Raw genomic sequence first — 18,082 nt, forward strand, 5'->3', positions numbered from 1 at the left:
TACTTACCCTCCCACCTTCCCCCTTCCTGGAGGATCTGGAGGTTAGTTCTGGTTTTTAAAGCTCCCTTCACCTTTAGTTTATTCCTCTTTACTTGGATGTTGCTATGCATGGGGTATGAGTGTGGTGTTCGCAGCAAACTAGATCTGGGGATATGGAACAGTGCAGCATGGGATACCTTCTTTGCCCAGCCAATAGAAGACTTCAAGCTAGAAAAGTTTGGCTGAGTCAAACCCACGGGTAAGAATGTGAGATGAGATGGACGACATACATCGAACGTTATGGTGAGTACATAACTTCTTGTTAACTTGTAAAAGTGTGAATGTTACTCTAATTATTTGATATTATTCCAATAGCAACTTTTATATATGTAAAAAGCTATATTTTTATACTTTGTTTATAACATAGCATGTCTTTCCTAGATGCTATTGTATGTCAAGTATACTATCAGTAACACATGACTGGACCACTTTAAGAACCCAGAATGTAACTTAACATACTTCTTTAGTGTCATTTGTTGCATCTTGCATTATATTTAATAGTACATTACTCCAATATGCCAAGATATCAGAAAGTGTACCACAATCAGTTTCATCATAATAATGATTAACTTTAAATAAAATGAATAGCTTATGCTTTTAAACTCTAAATAAAAATAAGTGGCTTTAATTTCATACATAGCTAAAAGAATTAAATTCTAACATTTTACCATTTGAAGTAGGGAAAAAAAAATAAATGATTTACTTTTTAAAAAGTAATATTCAGCACCTGTTCATAAGTATTCAAGCACTTGTTTAAATTAATAAAAATTCATAACCATGAAATACATTGATTTGCATTTGTCCTTTGTTTTTTACTGTTTTTGCCTTTTATTAATCAACCATCTTTTGTTGCATTTCTCTTCAAAGAAGTTGATAGATTCCAGTCCATTTATTCTGCTTTCTCTAGGAGTTTATTTTTAAGTATAAAGTATATTGCATCTTCCAAGGTGATAACAATCTTCTTTACCTCTGGAAGGTGAATCTTTATTTTTACTGGAAACAAGATTTGTGCTTTAATATTGTTTTTCTTTAAACCTTTAACAAGTGGCACATATGCTTTTCTCTTTGACATCACTAATGTCGAATAGTCATTGTCAAATCTTATAGTATTTTCTTTCATTTTAAATGCATAATTAGCCCATGCAGCTTTCAAGATGAAATCCTTATCTTGACTTTAGAAAAATCTTACAATCTCTGACATTGGTGAAGGTGTTTTTTTTTTAAAGATGAGTTAGAAAGTGATCTATGTGCCCTTTCAATGCCAAAGGAAAAAGCTTCAGGCAGGTTCAAAGTTTTAGGCAGCCAGGTATTAAGGATTTGAATCATACAGTCCCCTCTTCTTTTTCAGGAATCGCATAAATTCTGATGTTATTCCTTCTATACCTGTTCTCTAAGTCTTCTATCTTTTACCAGAATAAGTTGTTTTGTTTCGGAAGAAATTCAGTGTTATTCTCATTGTCAAGTAATGTTCCATCAAAATCAAATATTGCTTCTTCTGTACTCAAGATTTGTGATGATTGCTGTTTAATAGATTCACTCAGCACTTCAACTTGTATTTTACATTCTTCTTTAAAACTGTCCATTTTGCTTTCTAATTTATCAGTCTTTACAGATAACTCACTGATGTTACTTAGTATAGCCTGTATATCTTTTTTCATAGTACTGTCCTGTACACTGGGCTTAGAGTGGCTCATTCTGAGACAATTCTTTCTAGTTTTCTTGACAGGAAAAAGCAACTAAAAGAGTTTCAAACTTGTTTTTTTTTGTCGTAAATATTTCAGCAGATGTTCAACTATAAATCCATCAAGTTTCAGAATGTTCTATTTATTAATTTTTTTAGCAAAAATCCTGTCAGAGATGTTAAAATGAAGCAAAGCTAAAAAAGTGCTAACTGCTCACCATCTTGGTCATGCCCCCTCATTTATTTTTCTGCTTACAACAGCATGTCTCAAATTTCTTTGTTGTTTTACATTCTTTAACCTTGTATGATACACTGTTTCATGGGTTCATCACATTTTCTGAAAAGTAATGCTTTCATAAGTCTGATTTCCCTAGAAGTCAACACTGTTGACTTCTAGGGAAATCATCAACACCTATACTTAATTTTTTTAGTAGAGATGTTGGTATAGATGGAGAAGCTTGTAGTAATGAAGGTAGGAACTATGTAGTCTATTTTTTATTTTTATTTATTTATTTTTTAGGCATTGCTAGTGAAAAAGTGTTTGCTACGATATAGGAGTCCAACTTTTCAGTGGGTTTTCTTGATAGCTTGTTGCATTTGAATATCAAACTTTAAGGTGGCTATTTGTTTTTGTTTCTCACATGTTCAACAGGAGTGTAGTTTAATGAAGTGAAGGAGAAGTTTTGTTTTTTTTTTTTTGTACAGGATACAGATTTTGGTGTAAAAGCAATAACATGATTTTCTTTTCATTCAGAAAGAGGGTCTCATCAATGAGGCATGTGAGATACAAAGATTGTATATAATATAGTAGAAATACCTTTGATGGTTGACCTTCTGCCATTAGTTATACTACACTGTCTATAGCTTAATGTGCTGCTCACAAGTCAGAGACTTTTATTTCCTTGTATAAGTTTGACTGAATTAGTCTCAATCTATTTGAATCATAATGTTTGTATTCAGTAGGTCTGAAGACAACTTCTTGCAGTAAATTTGAATATGTGGTCAGTGCCTTGTATAGTGCCATTGTTACATCTTCTAAAATGTCACCAGAATAACTAGGCAACACTTTCCTCTAAGGGAAATCATACTGATCCTGAACTAGTAGGATAAGTTCATTTATTGCACATTCCATAAATCTGCTAAGAATGCAAGTAAGATTTATTGGTTTGTAACTGCTATGGAATGACATAGTATAGCCTAATTCTTGACTTCTGGAACATCTCCATTTCTTATTAATTCATAACAAGAAGAGATCAAGTATTTCAGAAAATGATTCCTTACATTATATAGGGCACTAAAAGAGGAACGATAGGTTCCACACTACTAGCATTCATAGCCTTTATTGTAATGGATAACATCTCTTCTGTAGCTATGAGTACCATCCTTGGCAAAGAAAACTGTACTACTAATATCTGCAGTAATTGAAGATCAGATATTTGCAGATCATTTATCAACATTTTATTTACTTATTCATTTTATTTCTCATTTGTTAACTAGGATAGAGCAGTGATCAACTTCAACCTTTCTTGGACTTAGCCCAGAAACATTGTATGATTAATGATTTGATCTGATTCATACAGTAGACACATTTAAAATGATAGATAGATAGATAGATAGATAGATAGATAGATAGATAGATAGATAGATGATAGATAGATAGATAAATTGTGCAATATATGCAAAATATTTTGGATTATACTGCTATGGAAAACGTTTCATGGTTTCAAGACTGCTTTTAACATTTGTCATGAAATGTATTCCAAATCCTTACAGTGCGAGGTATTACATAAATCTAACACAAGCCCCACATAAAGCATTTTTTTAGGTTCTAACTCAGTTTAGTTAGTTTGTAGATTTGGACATCATTACTGGTAAAACAGTTCTGCCCAAATCCCATTTAAATGAATGGTTTTCCTTACATACAGATAATTTCCCCGCTGTTTTTGAATGACAGGGTTTGGGGTTTCTTTTTGATTGACTGGGAGAGTATTATTCAGCTTTCTAAGCTCATTTAAGATTTTACAGCTGGAAGTGATAGTAGAGACATTTGGGGTAGCTTCCTCTTTAGTTAAGACTTCAGTTTAAGAATTTTTTCTGTATTGTTATCACTGATGTGTAGTAGGTTTACATATTAGGTTGGATGGTGACAATATTTTACATTTGTGACCTCAAGCAATGTATTTTTGGGATAATGGCCATGTTATTGTGCTTTGAGACTACTAAGTGCTTGTAAAGGTGTTGTTCTGATGTCCAAATATCTTGAAAAGCAGCAGACATCTTCCAGAGGACTTTGTGGGATATGATTACAAAATGTGTGCTGGATGTTTCAGGTAAGTGAAGTGTGAGACTGTGCTTTTTTTATTTACATTACTATTTTTTATTAACTGTCTGAGATTTAGGTGTTAGGAATATTTACTGGAGGAAAGGATGGGTAAGGATGTATTATATGTGCTCTATGTATATAATGTTAAAATGAGGTCCAATCTGCTTGAGTTGGTGGTAGCTCAGGTGGATGTAAAAGATCTCACGGTACCTATTGAAAAAGGTAAGGGTCCTTTATTTGTATACAAAAAAGAACTCTTATTTATACAATATGTACATATGCACAATATATATAAATATACAAATCTGTTAACACATATTCATAATTTCCTTTACAATCATGATACATTTGTATCCCTATTAGATACCCAATTCTTTTTCCATAACCACCATCTGATTTTATTTAATATTGTTGCTAAAATCCATTTATTAAACATAATTTCATTTATTCTTTCATTCCATATAACCCATATAACATATAATAACTTTATCTACACTTTTGACATATTCCTTACTTCTGCTCTTATAATGTCTTGTTAAATCATATCCATGTTTATTTTATTCACTTCTTTTACATCTTCAAAAAATACATAGTTTTCCCCATAACTTTTTTACTCATTTACATTTCAAAAACAAATGTTCTGTAGTTTCTATCACTTTTCTTTTTATATGGTATGTTTCCTTTTACTTCCATGTATCTATTACCAGTCTCCAAAGAAAAAATCCAGACAGTCAGTTTTCTGATTACACCATTTGCTGCTTATTTTTATAGCTTTAACTTTTTCATCTGTTAGATTTTCCCACAGTTTTACAAAGTAATATCTTATCATTACATTTGTGTGCAATACTTTTTTTGTCTTTTTCTATGTCATCAATTTTTAATTTCCACAAAATGCTTTTGGGTAACATTTTATTTCTTCATTTATATACTCCTTTTCCTCTTTTACTGTTTTTAACATACCCCCAAATTTATCATATTTATAGTTATACAGTTTTACTACTAATCTCTCTTCTTTTCATTTATCCACTTTAACACTCTGTACAAATTTAAAGAAGCAGTGTATACCACTAGGTTAATTAGCTATACACTTTGTTCTTCTTTATGTGCATACAAAACTCCTCTTTTTACTGTGTTTAATCTGGAACACCATATAAATTAAAAGAATTATCTGCAATAATTCTTTTTTCAAGTGCTGTTGGCAACATAAATACACTTGCTAAGTATGCTATTTTCCCATCAGTACTAAAGTTATCAAATAAGCCTTTTTTCTGAATGATAATTTATATGTTCTCCAGAAAAGTCATGTTTGCTCTATTTCTTCTATTTTTTCCCATTGAATTTTACTTGCATCTTTATTCCCAAATTTTATACGTAGCACAGAAACTTCATTCATTGTAAAATACATACCCCAATATTTACTACATCACCTAAATCTTTACTTTTCTCTAGACAATCATTTGTGGAAATTATTACTTCTTTTATCCAAATTTTGTTTCAGCAATTATTATAATGTCATTTGCATATGTTAGCAGAATGGAATTCTTAACCTTTCAGGTGTTATATACTCCACCTCCTTCATTTTGAAATTTATTTTCTATACTGTCATATTCATAACTAATGCATAGAGTATACAACTCATTTGCCATCCCTGTCTTGCACCTCTCTTCTTATGTACCTCTTGACTTAACCAGCCATTTACAAGTATTTTATTTTATTATTATTAAATGCTGATATACATAATTTCTTAACTTTCTCATGTATATTATATTCTTTCATTATTTCCCATAACATTTCATGTCCATTTGTGTCGAATGCCTTAAGATCTCCTATTATAATTTTTACATCTTCTTTTCTGTTCATATCGTCCCCAACTTCTCTATAATTAATACTTCCTGATAACCCTCCCATTTATACTGTATATGCTATCTTCCATAATATTTTTCATTTTGGTTTCAAATCTCTTTTGTATTATTTTCATAAAGATCTTATAATCATTATTATTCAATACTATTGGTCTCCAATTTTTTAGTTCTCCTCTATCTTCCTTCTTCCATATGAATTTAAGTATTCCACTACATAATTCTTTATACATAAAACCTTCATTTAAACTTTCATTCAAAATCTTTAAAAATATTTTTTGCCAATCCTTTAAATTTTATACATTTCATATTCTATTCCATCTGGGCCTGGAGCTGAATCTACATTTACTCATTTAAAGAAATCTCCTTTTCCAATTCTTCATTCTCTTTTATTGTTAACTTTTTTTTACTTTCCATGTTTTTTACTACCTTCTTTTTTCTTTAAATATTTCTTGCACATGTTGTACTACACTATTCATAATTTTCCTGAATTCTTTCTATTTCTCCGTTTACATTCTCTCTCATTACACTACCATCTTCCTTTACTAATCTGCTTAAGTAACTCAATATTTCTTCTCTTTTTCCCTGTAAAAAATATGTTGCATTTTTCTTGATTTCTTTCATATAATTCATTTTCTTTGTCAAAGTACTATCATGTTATAAATCTTCCAATGCATGATTATATGTGCTTTTATATATTTCTTTCTCTACTTTTTTCACATCATATTTCCACCATAAAAAAACATTTCTTATCATTTTCCTTAAATATCATCCACCATTCAGACCAATTTTTATAAAATGTTCTCATAGTAATATGAACTTCCAATAACTGTATTACTAATCTCTTTCCTTTTTCATTCCATGCTTTCTCATTTATCCTTTTTATTCCTTTGCCTATTTTTATATATTCCTTATTTTCTTTTATCTGTAGCCATGTTGCAAGATGATCAGAAAATCCTGCTTCAACTAGAAACCATAGATGGCTTAGCTGGTTTGAGAAAATGAGTTCCATAAGTGCATAGACTAGAAATGGAAGATGATCCAAATTTGCAAAGGTGGTTGGACAGCATAAACAGGCCTCCATACTGAGATTATATATTGGTGGGGGAAGCATATCTGACCTGGGCAGCATTTACAGGAAACCATTCATTAGCACAAAGTAATTTCCTATGGTATAAATAACTCATTACCAGAATAAGGATTTTAAAAAGAATCACATTCTCCCAAGAATATCATTAATGGGTTAACTTCATATAGAAAGGGAGAGAGTAGAAGTATTATTTTATTACTGGTGATGAGACAGGGGGAGACAGAGAGAGAGAGAGAGAGACAGACTGAAGAATTCAAGAGATTGTAAGACTGGGACCTCAAGCTGAAGGGGTCAGCGGAAGCAATTATATATCTTATCAAAAACAGGTTGTACAGGCTCCAGAGGTTGAAATACTACAGCCATTAAAAACCAAGAACTGCTTCAGCTGATAAAGTTCCTGTGTATCTTGTGGAACAAAATCACAACTTTGTTATTAAATGTTGTCTTCTTTGACTGGCTGGTTCTTGGTAATTAGATAACTTATGGCTATTCTCAAGACTAACAATGAAAAGCACAAAAGTTTGCATCTTTGCTGGAAATGCCTTCACAAATACTTGTATATGTCAAGCAGACTAGAGAGCTCATTTGCAGTAATTGTTCGTGTGGGTTTCCTCCCACATCTCAAAGACATACAGTAGGTGGATTGGACACTCTTAATTGGCCAGATGTGTGAGTGTGCATGCGAGTGTGTGATGTGGAAAAACTACTGTGGTGGGGCTAGTCACCTGGTGGTGTAAAATGTGGTTCTAGATGACTGTCACTGTTGAAGTGACACTTTGACTCCATGTGCAAAACTGGGAATTTGGAAAAAGGGGTTGTGGATGGATGGGTGAAAGGCACTTTTTGAAGTTGTGATAATCAGCCATTACGTATATAGAGGCATAGTTTTGGAAAAGTAGCAAGCCTAGCAAGTTTAATCAGAAACTAGAAAATACTTACGGCACACTATCTCCAGTCAGGGTGTAATTAACTCCTACTTTGGTTCTTATTAGACTTCTTCCAAATCAAGGTTGGGCAAAGAATGAAAGCTGCTGTGTTAGCGTGAATAGTAAATGTGTGATTCAGAAAGCAGTCTCAATGAAAGTGAAAATCAAAGTCTCCATCCTCAGGGAGAAAAGTTAGCAAAATAAGGGATGAGATCTATTCATTATATTTAGTCATGGAATAAAAAGGGGAGGTGAGAGACTGAGAAACAGATGGAAAATTTGGTGGTATATATGGGCACATGATAACTAAACCTGTTATTCCTGTTAGTTGTCTTGTATCATAAACCCTTTGAAAACTGAGACAGAGTCCTAGTCAGTAAATTAGAAGGAAAAGCACCCACCAAAAAAAAGATGACTGCAACAGTATTAGGATAGAATATCTGATTTATTAGGTGGTTTGCTTTAAATGGCCGACACAGGTATTGATTCTAGTTCGAGAGGCAATTTAATTGTTATGTTTTAATTATAATTGCACTGCCTCATTTGCATTTCTCCTTAAAATGAGAAAAAGGAGGAAATAGAAGTTTGTTGATTTGTTGCGGAGATGTAGATCAAAGCTTTTTTTTTTGTTTTGTTTGTTTTTTCTTTTGGAAATGTAGATCAAAGCTGGGTTTTTTTTTCAGTCTTTATGGCATTTGGAAATATTTAACACTGTGCTGGTCTACAGTTATACAGTTAATAATTATATGTTCTAACGTGTGCTTTTCAAATTGTGTACTTAACGGATATTTACAAACAACAGCAGCAACCAGAAAATTCATGACAAACAGTCTGTTGCTGTTGACTCATCACTAGAAAGGAGGCCACATAGTCCACCTTAGTCAAAAGAAGAAAATAAGGTTATTTGTTAAAATTGTGCTTAATGACTGACAAGCTACAATCTATGCTTATGAATGACAGTCAAGTGTTGAAACAATGAACATTAATCAGTACTATGTAAAACACAGAAATTAATGAAGTCTGTACTAGGAACCAGAAGGGTATCCTATGGCAAGAGGCATCTGATGATGTACTGTACAGTCTATGCATTGTACCTAAAGAGAAATCTGTAGCAGAGCACCTGTTATGCAAAGAAGAGGAAGAGGAGGGGAAAGGTGGAGATGGAACAGGAAAGGAAGAAAGAGAAGGAAAACGATGAGATGGAAAAGAAGATGGACAAGGATGAGGACATGGAAACAAAAAAGAAGGATGAGGAGAAGGGGAAGAAGAAGGTGGTATACAAAGAAAATAAAAGGAGGAAGAGGAGAAGGAAATGATGGAAAAGGAAACAAGAAGGATGAGGAAGAGATAGAAAAGGAAAAGAAAGAAAATGAAGAGGAGGAGCAGAAGTAGTGAGTGGGGATGGAAAAAGAAAACAAAAATAACATGGAAGAGGAGGAGACTGTAGAAATGAAAATGGAAAGATGAAGCTGAAAGTTGAAACAGAAGAGGATAAGCAGGAGAAGAAGGAGAGATGCTGAAGAAGGGGGGAAGATGGAGATAAGCAGATGTTAAGGAAGAAGTGCAGATGTGCATCCATCTAGCACAATGGTGATAGCAGAGGACTAGTATAGTGAGAAGAGGCTTTACTTGGGCAGTATTGTCACAGTGAAATGAAGTAAATCAGCCAGAGCAACTGCAAAATATTAATCAGACATAGCAACTGTTACATTAAACAGTGAAACTATGGTCAGCCTCTGCTTGTGCAGCTTGATATCTCATCTCCTGATTTGTTTCACTTAAATGTGCTGTTAACTCCAGGAACATTGAATTCTATGGTTCAGAAACATTTTGTCTTAACCACATGGATGAACGACCTCATAATATAATTAGAATCAAGGGGCCTTGCTTTTTTTTTTTTTTTACTTTTTTATCAGTTTTTATGTGCTAATTCTTCTTATAGTTGTGTTTTTGCTGATCTCACCATCTTCACTGCTGTTTTGTTTTCCTGCTTGCTGTGTGCTACCTATAATTTTCTTCTCCTTTCCTCTCCTATTCTCTCCTTTCCAGTGTTTCCGATATGCTGTAGCTTTTACCTGAATCATTAGTCACACTTCCCTGTATAGCCACAATTGCCTTCTCTTTTTCTTGTCTTTTTGTCTTTTCTTCAGTCCTTCTTCAATAGCACTGAGCACACCCCATATCAGACCCATATCCATGATGTATCCTTCAGCTTGTCTCCAGTCCCCTAGCTCCTTTTCTAGCATTTCCCCCAGCTCTGCATAGTAGTCATTGTCACTGTAGTGTCATTCTATTATTTTTGTCCTTTTGGCCTCACACTTTTGTCCTCCATTCACATGTCACACAGGAAAATGATCAGGGTTAGTTGGGGACACCTCACCTTGACAACTCTGACACATTATATCTTGATTAGTCCTAGATCTAGGCTTTTTCTCCTTCTTCTGCATTTGCCATCACTATGACTGACTGTCCTGCTCTTACTCAACTCTTTTGTTCTTTCCTGGATACATCAGGAGGATGTTATACTGTATCTTTCTACCAAACATCTTTTTCTTCTACCTTAACTTCCATATTGTTCATTTCTGCACCTTTTACGCAATGCTGTTTCTCCTCATCCATCATCTCTCAGTTCAAATATTGTACTACACGGTTTGTCACCCACAAATCTGTCATCAATGTCTTCTTAATACATATTATAACGTGGCATTGCATATTCCGTTCCCTTCTATCTGCATTGTGCTACTAATATCAACATTACTATCACAACCATAGCTAGATCTACTGGTACCCCATCCTGGACCATAGCTCTCAACTGTCCCTAATTTTGCCTAATATTTTTGCCCTGTCCCTCACAAAATGCTTAATTTTATGGTAAATTCCTGACAAATGCTGTCAGTAAACAAAGCCAAACAACAGAGATTTATATTTCCTTTTCTTTATAAAATGCATGCTGATGCAAAAGCTGTTATTTTATTAATTTTGTAAGAGAAATAGAGTAAAATTTCAAAACTGTCACTGATTTTGCTTGGTTCCTTGGTGCAGAGGGATGGACCCTTTACTGTGACTTAAGCAAATGAGTTTCTATAAGTGGCCCTGGTAATGAAAGAACCTGGTAGGGAGGGAGTGGAGTGATGGGGTGTGGCCTTTTCACCTTTCCTGGAAGATGTTGAGGCTAGCAGATGCTCAGTGAGCACATAAGAATGGGTGATTTCTTTGATGGAGACTTAGGAGACTTCATTCCATGCTTGAGAGAAGGGGGTGGGTCTTCTTGCTGGCAATGTCCTATGCAGAAGTGAGGATTGACTACTGGGGACAGCTCATTGCACACTCTTTTCAGTTCACAAGCCAGAAATTCATGGGGAAGATTAAACTTCAGTTGAAATCCCACAAGTCACCATCTCACAGCTACCATTTTGACCATACTTGCCACCACCTCTTTCAACTCCTTCTGTAGGTCACTGGTGCCTATAAGCACTACATCTGGTCACCCATTTCCTTGTTAATCACTTTGAAAACCTCCAGCTCCCATGTTTTTCAAATTATGATGCCAGGTACTTGATTCACTGCAACCTAGACCATTTTGCCTCTCTTACTTTGGATCTTGAGTCCCTTAGTGACTGGGTCCATAGTCATCAGTGTTTTCATCTTTAATCCTATCAAAGCTATACCTAAGGCCTTCACTTCCTGCTCAGTGATGTTATGACAGCTAACTCTTGGTCCTCCTAACTCCACTTAAACCATTTCTTGATGTGTTCTCTTTTTCCTGCTGGCCTTCTCCATACTCTATGAAACACTACCCATAATACTTCTCTTCCCACTTATCAGTTCAGGCAGATTACTATCCTTGCTTCCTTTAGGCCAATCACATTTCCCTGACCCAACTTTCTTCATCCTGCTTACTGCTAGATTTACTTTGGCTGTTCTTTACTTGCCTTCTTGATCGCTGCATCTCCTTCCTCACTGGTTCAGCTTTTCTGCCATTTTCCTTTATCAAAATTCCTAGATCCTGTTACCATCCTTCTGTTCAGTCTGCACTCTAATAAAAACTGTGTGTAGCTCTTTGATCAGCTTCATCAAAAGAGTTACCTCCTTCTTCAGCATTTCAAATGTCTTGCAAAAACTGCATGGCCCTCTTTCCTACAGCTCCCACAATTACCCCCAGATGCACTGCCATTTAAAGCTTAACCCTCCTGACCCAGCTAAGTCCCATCGAAGGCCATCTTCTTTATTCCAAGCAATATTTTTGCCTCTTTTACCAGTCTGACACACTTGGGCAATTTAGGTTGCATCAGCTTGCATAGCCCTTATTTTTTGCGTTTAATAATATATATTAGTTGCCACTCTTGAGTTTAAGAGGTCAGATTGTTGTTCATTATTGACTGATCCCCAAATGTCAGACTTGGTGGTCTACACTCATAGTAATGATACTAAAACAAATACCTGGCTGTGAGGGGGAGCATATATTCCCCTCTAATCCTTAACTCTCAGGCTTGGTACTAAGGTACTAACCAGGATATTGAAACTAACTAATGGCTGGGAAATCATTTTTAATGCACGAAGGTTCCAGATGCACTGGCTGATACTTTCTTATATACTGTGCTCTTTTGCTCCATCTTCATTCTTTCCTTGATACTGCCTTCTTTAATGTGCTTCCACCATGATGTATTAGCAGGCCAGTAAACAGGTACTAATGCCAGCTAAGTTATCTTAACAGCACCTGACCAAAAAAAAAAAAAAGATCTAGTGGTTCATTATGTTGCAGATTCTCCAAATATGCATATTATCAACACATACTTAGTCAACCAGTTCAGTGACACAGAATTTTTTTTCTTAGTGTTAAAGCTTCCTTTAGAGGTTTGCAAACTCAAAACACCCAAAAGATAAGTCAAACAAGGTTGCTTTTCATATATTTTTTTGATGATGTGCCTTACTATAGTCATTTATTTTTATTTTATTCATTTGCATTCTCGATAAAGCCACTAAGAACAAATTTCTTCTCAGGGGGTGACTGATCACTGTCTGGCTAAGTGACTTGCTCTGAGTCTCACAACTTGCAAATGGAATCAAACTATGGACTACAATAAGATGTTTCTTAAAACCTCAAAGCAAACAGCATACAGAAGCTCATAGCCTTAATCCTCTGTGCATAACTGCCAGATATTACATTAATAACTGAATACTGTGCTTCATAAAATCTATGCTGGCAACGCTAGTAAATTTACATATGTATATATATATATATATATATATATATATATATATATATATATATATATATATGTGTGTGTGTGTGTGTGTGTGTGTATCATGCACTTAAAGTTGCACACTGGCTTATTCAAACATTATAATTTAGAGAATATTATAATTACAGGGACCCCACACTAACAATGCTAACAAATGAGCATGTCCATCTATTAATGCCAGACAAAAGTATTCTCCTATAGAACATTCCATAATCAACACCAGTAGTATGATTAAATCAAAAACAGAAATCTAATCTGACAAGTATCTACTCAACAATTAGCTAATCTTTTACACAATATGTCTTTCATCCATCAATTTTCCAATAATATGCTCTAGCTACTAATGGCTGCATGAGAAACTAGAGCCCATCATTGCAGCCAGTAGGTGCAGGGTATTAAAACTCACATAAACTCTCTCTCACTCACTCACAGACTATAATACACATACACACACGCGCATGCACAAACACACATACACTAAGATTTTCATGCCTATAAGCAGTTTGAAGAATGCCAAGTCAGTTACTGCATATGTTTGGGTGATGGAAGGAACCTACAGCACCCAAAGGAAACCTGTGCTTATGTAGCGAGGACACACAGATCCTACACAGTATGCACACCAGCAGAAAATCAAACTGGAGAACCTCTTATTGTAAAACTACAATGCGCCTGTAACAGATACTTATTTTTTTTTGTTGTATCCCAACTATAATCCACTAAGATTTATACATGCAAATGTACTACAAAAATATACAAATATATTTACATTTATCCATGCCAGACACAGCTGTCATACAAATCTAATCTAATTAATGTCATTAGGATAATTAAAATAAATATAGAAAATTCAGAATACAACAGTGAAGAGGGCACAATACCTCCCTTTTATAGTGTGTAAACGTACATCCTTCTACATCTATTAATTCACCCTAACTGCAGAAGGTGAAAGACAAACAGCAGTGTTAAACAGCTGCCCACCTAAAAGTTATAACAATTATAACTAGAGCACATTCCTATTAAGCAGTCTGTTCAAAAGTCCAAAAAAGGAAGCCTATTAAGTAACCTGCCCTAGCATGCAACAATTTTATTAAAATCAGTTTCAAGTAACTTATCTTTTATCCCAAGAAACTGCATTTATATTATTTCCTTCACAAGAGTCCACAAATTTCCTTATATAAGAAATGTTTAGATAATTAGTCTATAGTTTTCCTGCTTTTTGGAGTTCCAACTTCTGTGATGTTTAGCTACTTCTTCCGTTCTTCGGTCCTTAGGGAATCATTAAAGGATCATCCTTTTTTTCTTGATTTATTAAACCAGCTATAAATACTTGTATTTTGATATAGTACTACATCACTTAATTTACTTAGACCTCTGTGTTGAGATTAGAGGTCAGTCACTCATGGCTGTACAGGCTTAATGCCACTTTGGGGCAGCCAGCTTGCCACAACTGCACTTCTATATAGACAGCAAAATAGTAAAACAATGTTTTTTTTTTTGTTTTTTACGGGGGGGGGGGGTATTGCCCATCCGATATAGACAGGGGCCCATGCACCCTACCAGCTTAATTTTCATGATGAGAAAAAATCATAAATGAGATGCCAGACTTCATGAACTGTGCTGCTGAATCCAGCCTTTATCAGTCAACTAGATATCTTAGACTTATTTCTATTTCATCTAACTAGCATATCCATACCATTCTTAGAAGCTCAACTACCCTCCTGCTATGTTTTTTTTAAATTTATAATAATTTCTGTCACTCATAAATCAGAGCATAAATATTTAATAATTTATTCAGTTTGCGATCCTTTGCCCATTCATAGTCAAGAAACAAGCATCCCAGGTTTTAACTATGCCCTTTAATATGCAAATAAATTATTTCAAATATGTTTTTTAAAGCCTTCTATCACAAAGCTTTCTGAGTACTACTGTACTTCAATCATATTTAAGGTGGAACAGCAAAGTAGTACCTTGAAAAATACAAGATCCATTTGTGAACCTCTGACAGCTTCGTTGTACTGCTGCATAAGCATTTCCAGACGCTCAGACAAGTTCTGGAAGGAAGGGATAGGTTCATAGATCTTGGGAGCTTCTAGTTCTGCATCCTCAGGCTCTTCTCCTGTAGCTTCTGGCGCATCTCGTAAAAAGTCAACAAAATAACATTCTTTTGGTGTGTTTGCCAGAACATCAGCACCATGGTCATCTATGGTAATCTGAAAAAGACAGAACATGTATAAAATGAAGAAAAGTGTAGCCTCCCAAAGTTTGGCAATGAGAAGTCTGCCTCCCCTTGGAAACCATATTCACTGGCCAGTTCCACTTGTGAAGACAGAGAGATGTATACATATGTGAGCGCATGAGAGAGTGCACACACACACACACACACACACACACACACACACACACACACACACACACACACACACACACACACAGTCATGTTTACAGTAACACATATGCATTTACTTTTTCCTGGCACTGAGTCAAAACAGTTGCAGTAATTTATAATGATTTCTCTCACTTGTAATTCATTATCCCTAAAATATTAAAATGACACCATCCCCCCCCTTTGGTTCTCTCAGAATGCGATTTGTGAAGAAGTCAATTAAGCTAAAGAATTTGACACTATACCTTATTATGGCATCATATTCTCACTCAAGGTTCACAGCAGGCTTCATGGTTATACACAATAGTTAAGAAAAGGAGGAGTCTTATCCTAATCATTCTTTGTCAATGGTGGTGTCCCCAAGGCTTTATCCTAGAGCCTCTACTTTTTCAGCATTTTCACTCAGATATCAAAACTGACCCCATTGTCTGGCTCAGTAAATATGAAGATGACTGCAGACTTGGCAGCTTGCCATCATCCCCCAACCCCCGGACACCTTTTGTCTGGCAGTTAGCACAGTGGACTTAAGCTCCGACCTATTAATGAGCTTCTCCCTGTGCCAAGGGTAAAGGGTATGAATCTTCCCATCTTCATTTAACTACTGTGTAACCTTGAGCAATTCAGCTAACCAATAATTCTTCTAGGAAAATTTTGAATTCGACTAGGCTGGTTATAGCCTCCTGCCTAGTAGTTACCTATAAACCTTCAAACAGAATGTAACACATGAAAGGTACAGCATCAGCAGTGGCCTTATCTTCAGAGTAAATAAATGTTGCATTCTAGCCTGCACTGGTGAAATAGAGAAATAAAACCCTGACTAAATCCCAGCTGGCTTGAATTAAATTATCACCCTAGGCAATAAAGCACTGGTAGGGAGAATGGGGCATGGGCAACCTGTGGAAGAGGGGCAATGGCTCCTGCCTGGCTAGTGCCACTGCTTTGATAACACAAATGTCTGCATTGGGATGCTTATCATGATTTGGAGACCTGGTGCTGGGAAGTTTTGTGAAATGGTACCTCCTTGTCAGGAGGATGTGGGGAAGCATGCAATTGAAAACAAGAAGGAAAATGCTCTTGACACTACAAGGAATGGTGTTAGGCCATAAAATAGAAAAATGCTTTAATGACTGGAATGCCTGAGAAAGCACAATGCACCCTTATGGCTACTACATGGATAGCAAACTTCCTCAGGCCATGTAATGTCTGATCAAATGAAAGCACAGAGGCAAAAATAATTTAAAAAAATGTAACATTCTGACATTTGGAAAATCCCACTCCCACCATCAGCTTTATAGATTATTGATAGGCAATTGCTGAAAGTGAACAAAATGGTTAAAGACCTTGGAGTCCTTGTAGATAAGGACCTTTCATTTGAGACTCATATAACAGCTACCATCCACAAAGGACATAAAGTTGCCCACCTGATACTCTGTGAGATAAATAGCTGCACTGAAGAAATAATCCCCCCCATACGGCTATTATCAGATCAGTTACAGAATACTATACTTATTCTATAACTTACTTATCTGCTATATGGTGCAACTGTAGAAGGTACAGTGATTCCTCACAAAGAGAACTGAAGGTCTTCGAGCCTATCTCATAGCAAAAAATTGTTGCAATTCTCTCTTCTCTGTAACTTAACTTCATAGAGGAGATCTGTGTCTGATATAGATAACATTAAAGAATGCCTTACTATTTGAGATATGTTTTCTTTGAATGCCCTTCTGGTGACCTGAACACAAACCCACAAAAAATGAATATCAGTTGTACTGTGAAGCACAACAACTTCATATTTAAATGATTTTCACTCCTATGAAATAATCTCCCCCTAAATTAAACTCGGGCCATTAATTCATATCTTCGAGAAGGAAATGATTGACTAAATTGGTATCTGCAAGTTCAATCAGGGGATCATGGACATCAGGCTGCTTGTTTCAATGTGTTTACCAACCCTACCAAATCTATGAACCTATTAAGGTGAGGCTGAAAGTAATGTTTTGCATCTAGGGGGAGTTCAAGGGCATTTCAAGCCAACACTAGGATGCAAGCATCCTATGAACAGCCCAGCTTTGTATTTATCAGTGTCCCAGATGTTTTATTTCCTAATTATTTTTTTTTATGATTGGAATAGAGTAAATGTTATGCTATATGGGTCTACTTTATGAAGTAAAATTATTTTATTTTACTTAGCATATTAAATACAGGTAAAGTAAAATACAATTGCTGTGTTGTAAGATATTACAGTTATATTCTTTCAGATCCTTGCATGAAAGGACTCAAAAGGAGCTCACTTACCTTCTCACTGGATGTGCATACAAGTATGTTTACGTAACTTCTCAATGCAGTATTACTGAATGACCGGCATCATTTGAAACCCTTAAGGTGGTGGTGCTGCGGTAGCGTTGTCGCCTCACAGTAAGATGTTGTCCTGTTCGATTCTCAGCTAGAACATCTTCTGTGTGGAGACATGCGTGAATGGGCGTACCTTCGTTGAAGGTTGTGCATCAGGGCTGGCAACTCGGCACGTAAAAATCTACT

At 35.3% G+C, this 18,082-nt stretch overlaps 1 protein-coding gene across 1 annotated transcript in view; it reads right to left on the bottom strand.

Moving 5' to 3' along the window:
• LOC122796791 (dynein axonemal heavy chain 5-like) overlaps window positions 1-18,082 on the bottom strand; it is a 2,204,633-nt gene that overhangs the window by 734,216 nt on the left and 1,452,335 nt on the right. Inside the window, exon 54 of the mRNA XM_044065521.1 lies at window positions 15,129-15,371. Coding sequence (XP_043921456.1) covers window positions 15,129-15,371 — 243 coding nt within the window. The remainder of the gene's footprint in view (window positions 1-15,128; window positions 15,372-18,082) is intronic.

This window comes from Protopterus annectens, chromosome 3.part0 (assembly GCF_019279795.1).
Source record: "Protopterus annectens isolate FY-2018-M chromosome 3.part0, PAN1.0, whole genome shotgun sequence".
NCBI lineage: Eukaryota > Metazoa > Chordata > Ceratodontiformes > Protopteridae > Protopterus > Protopterus annectens.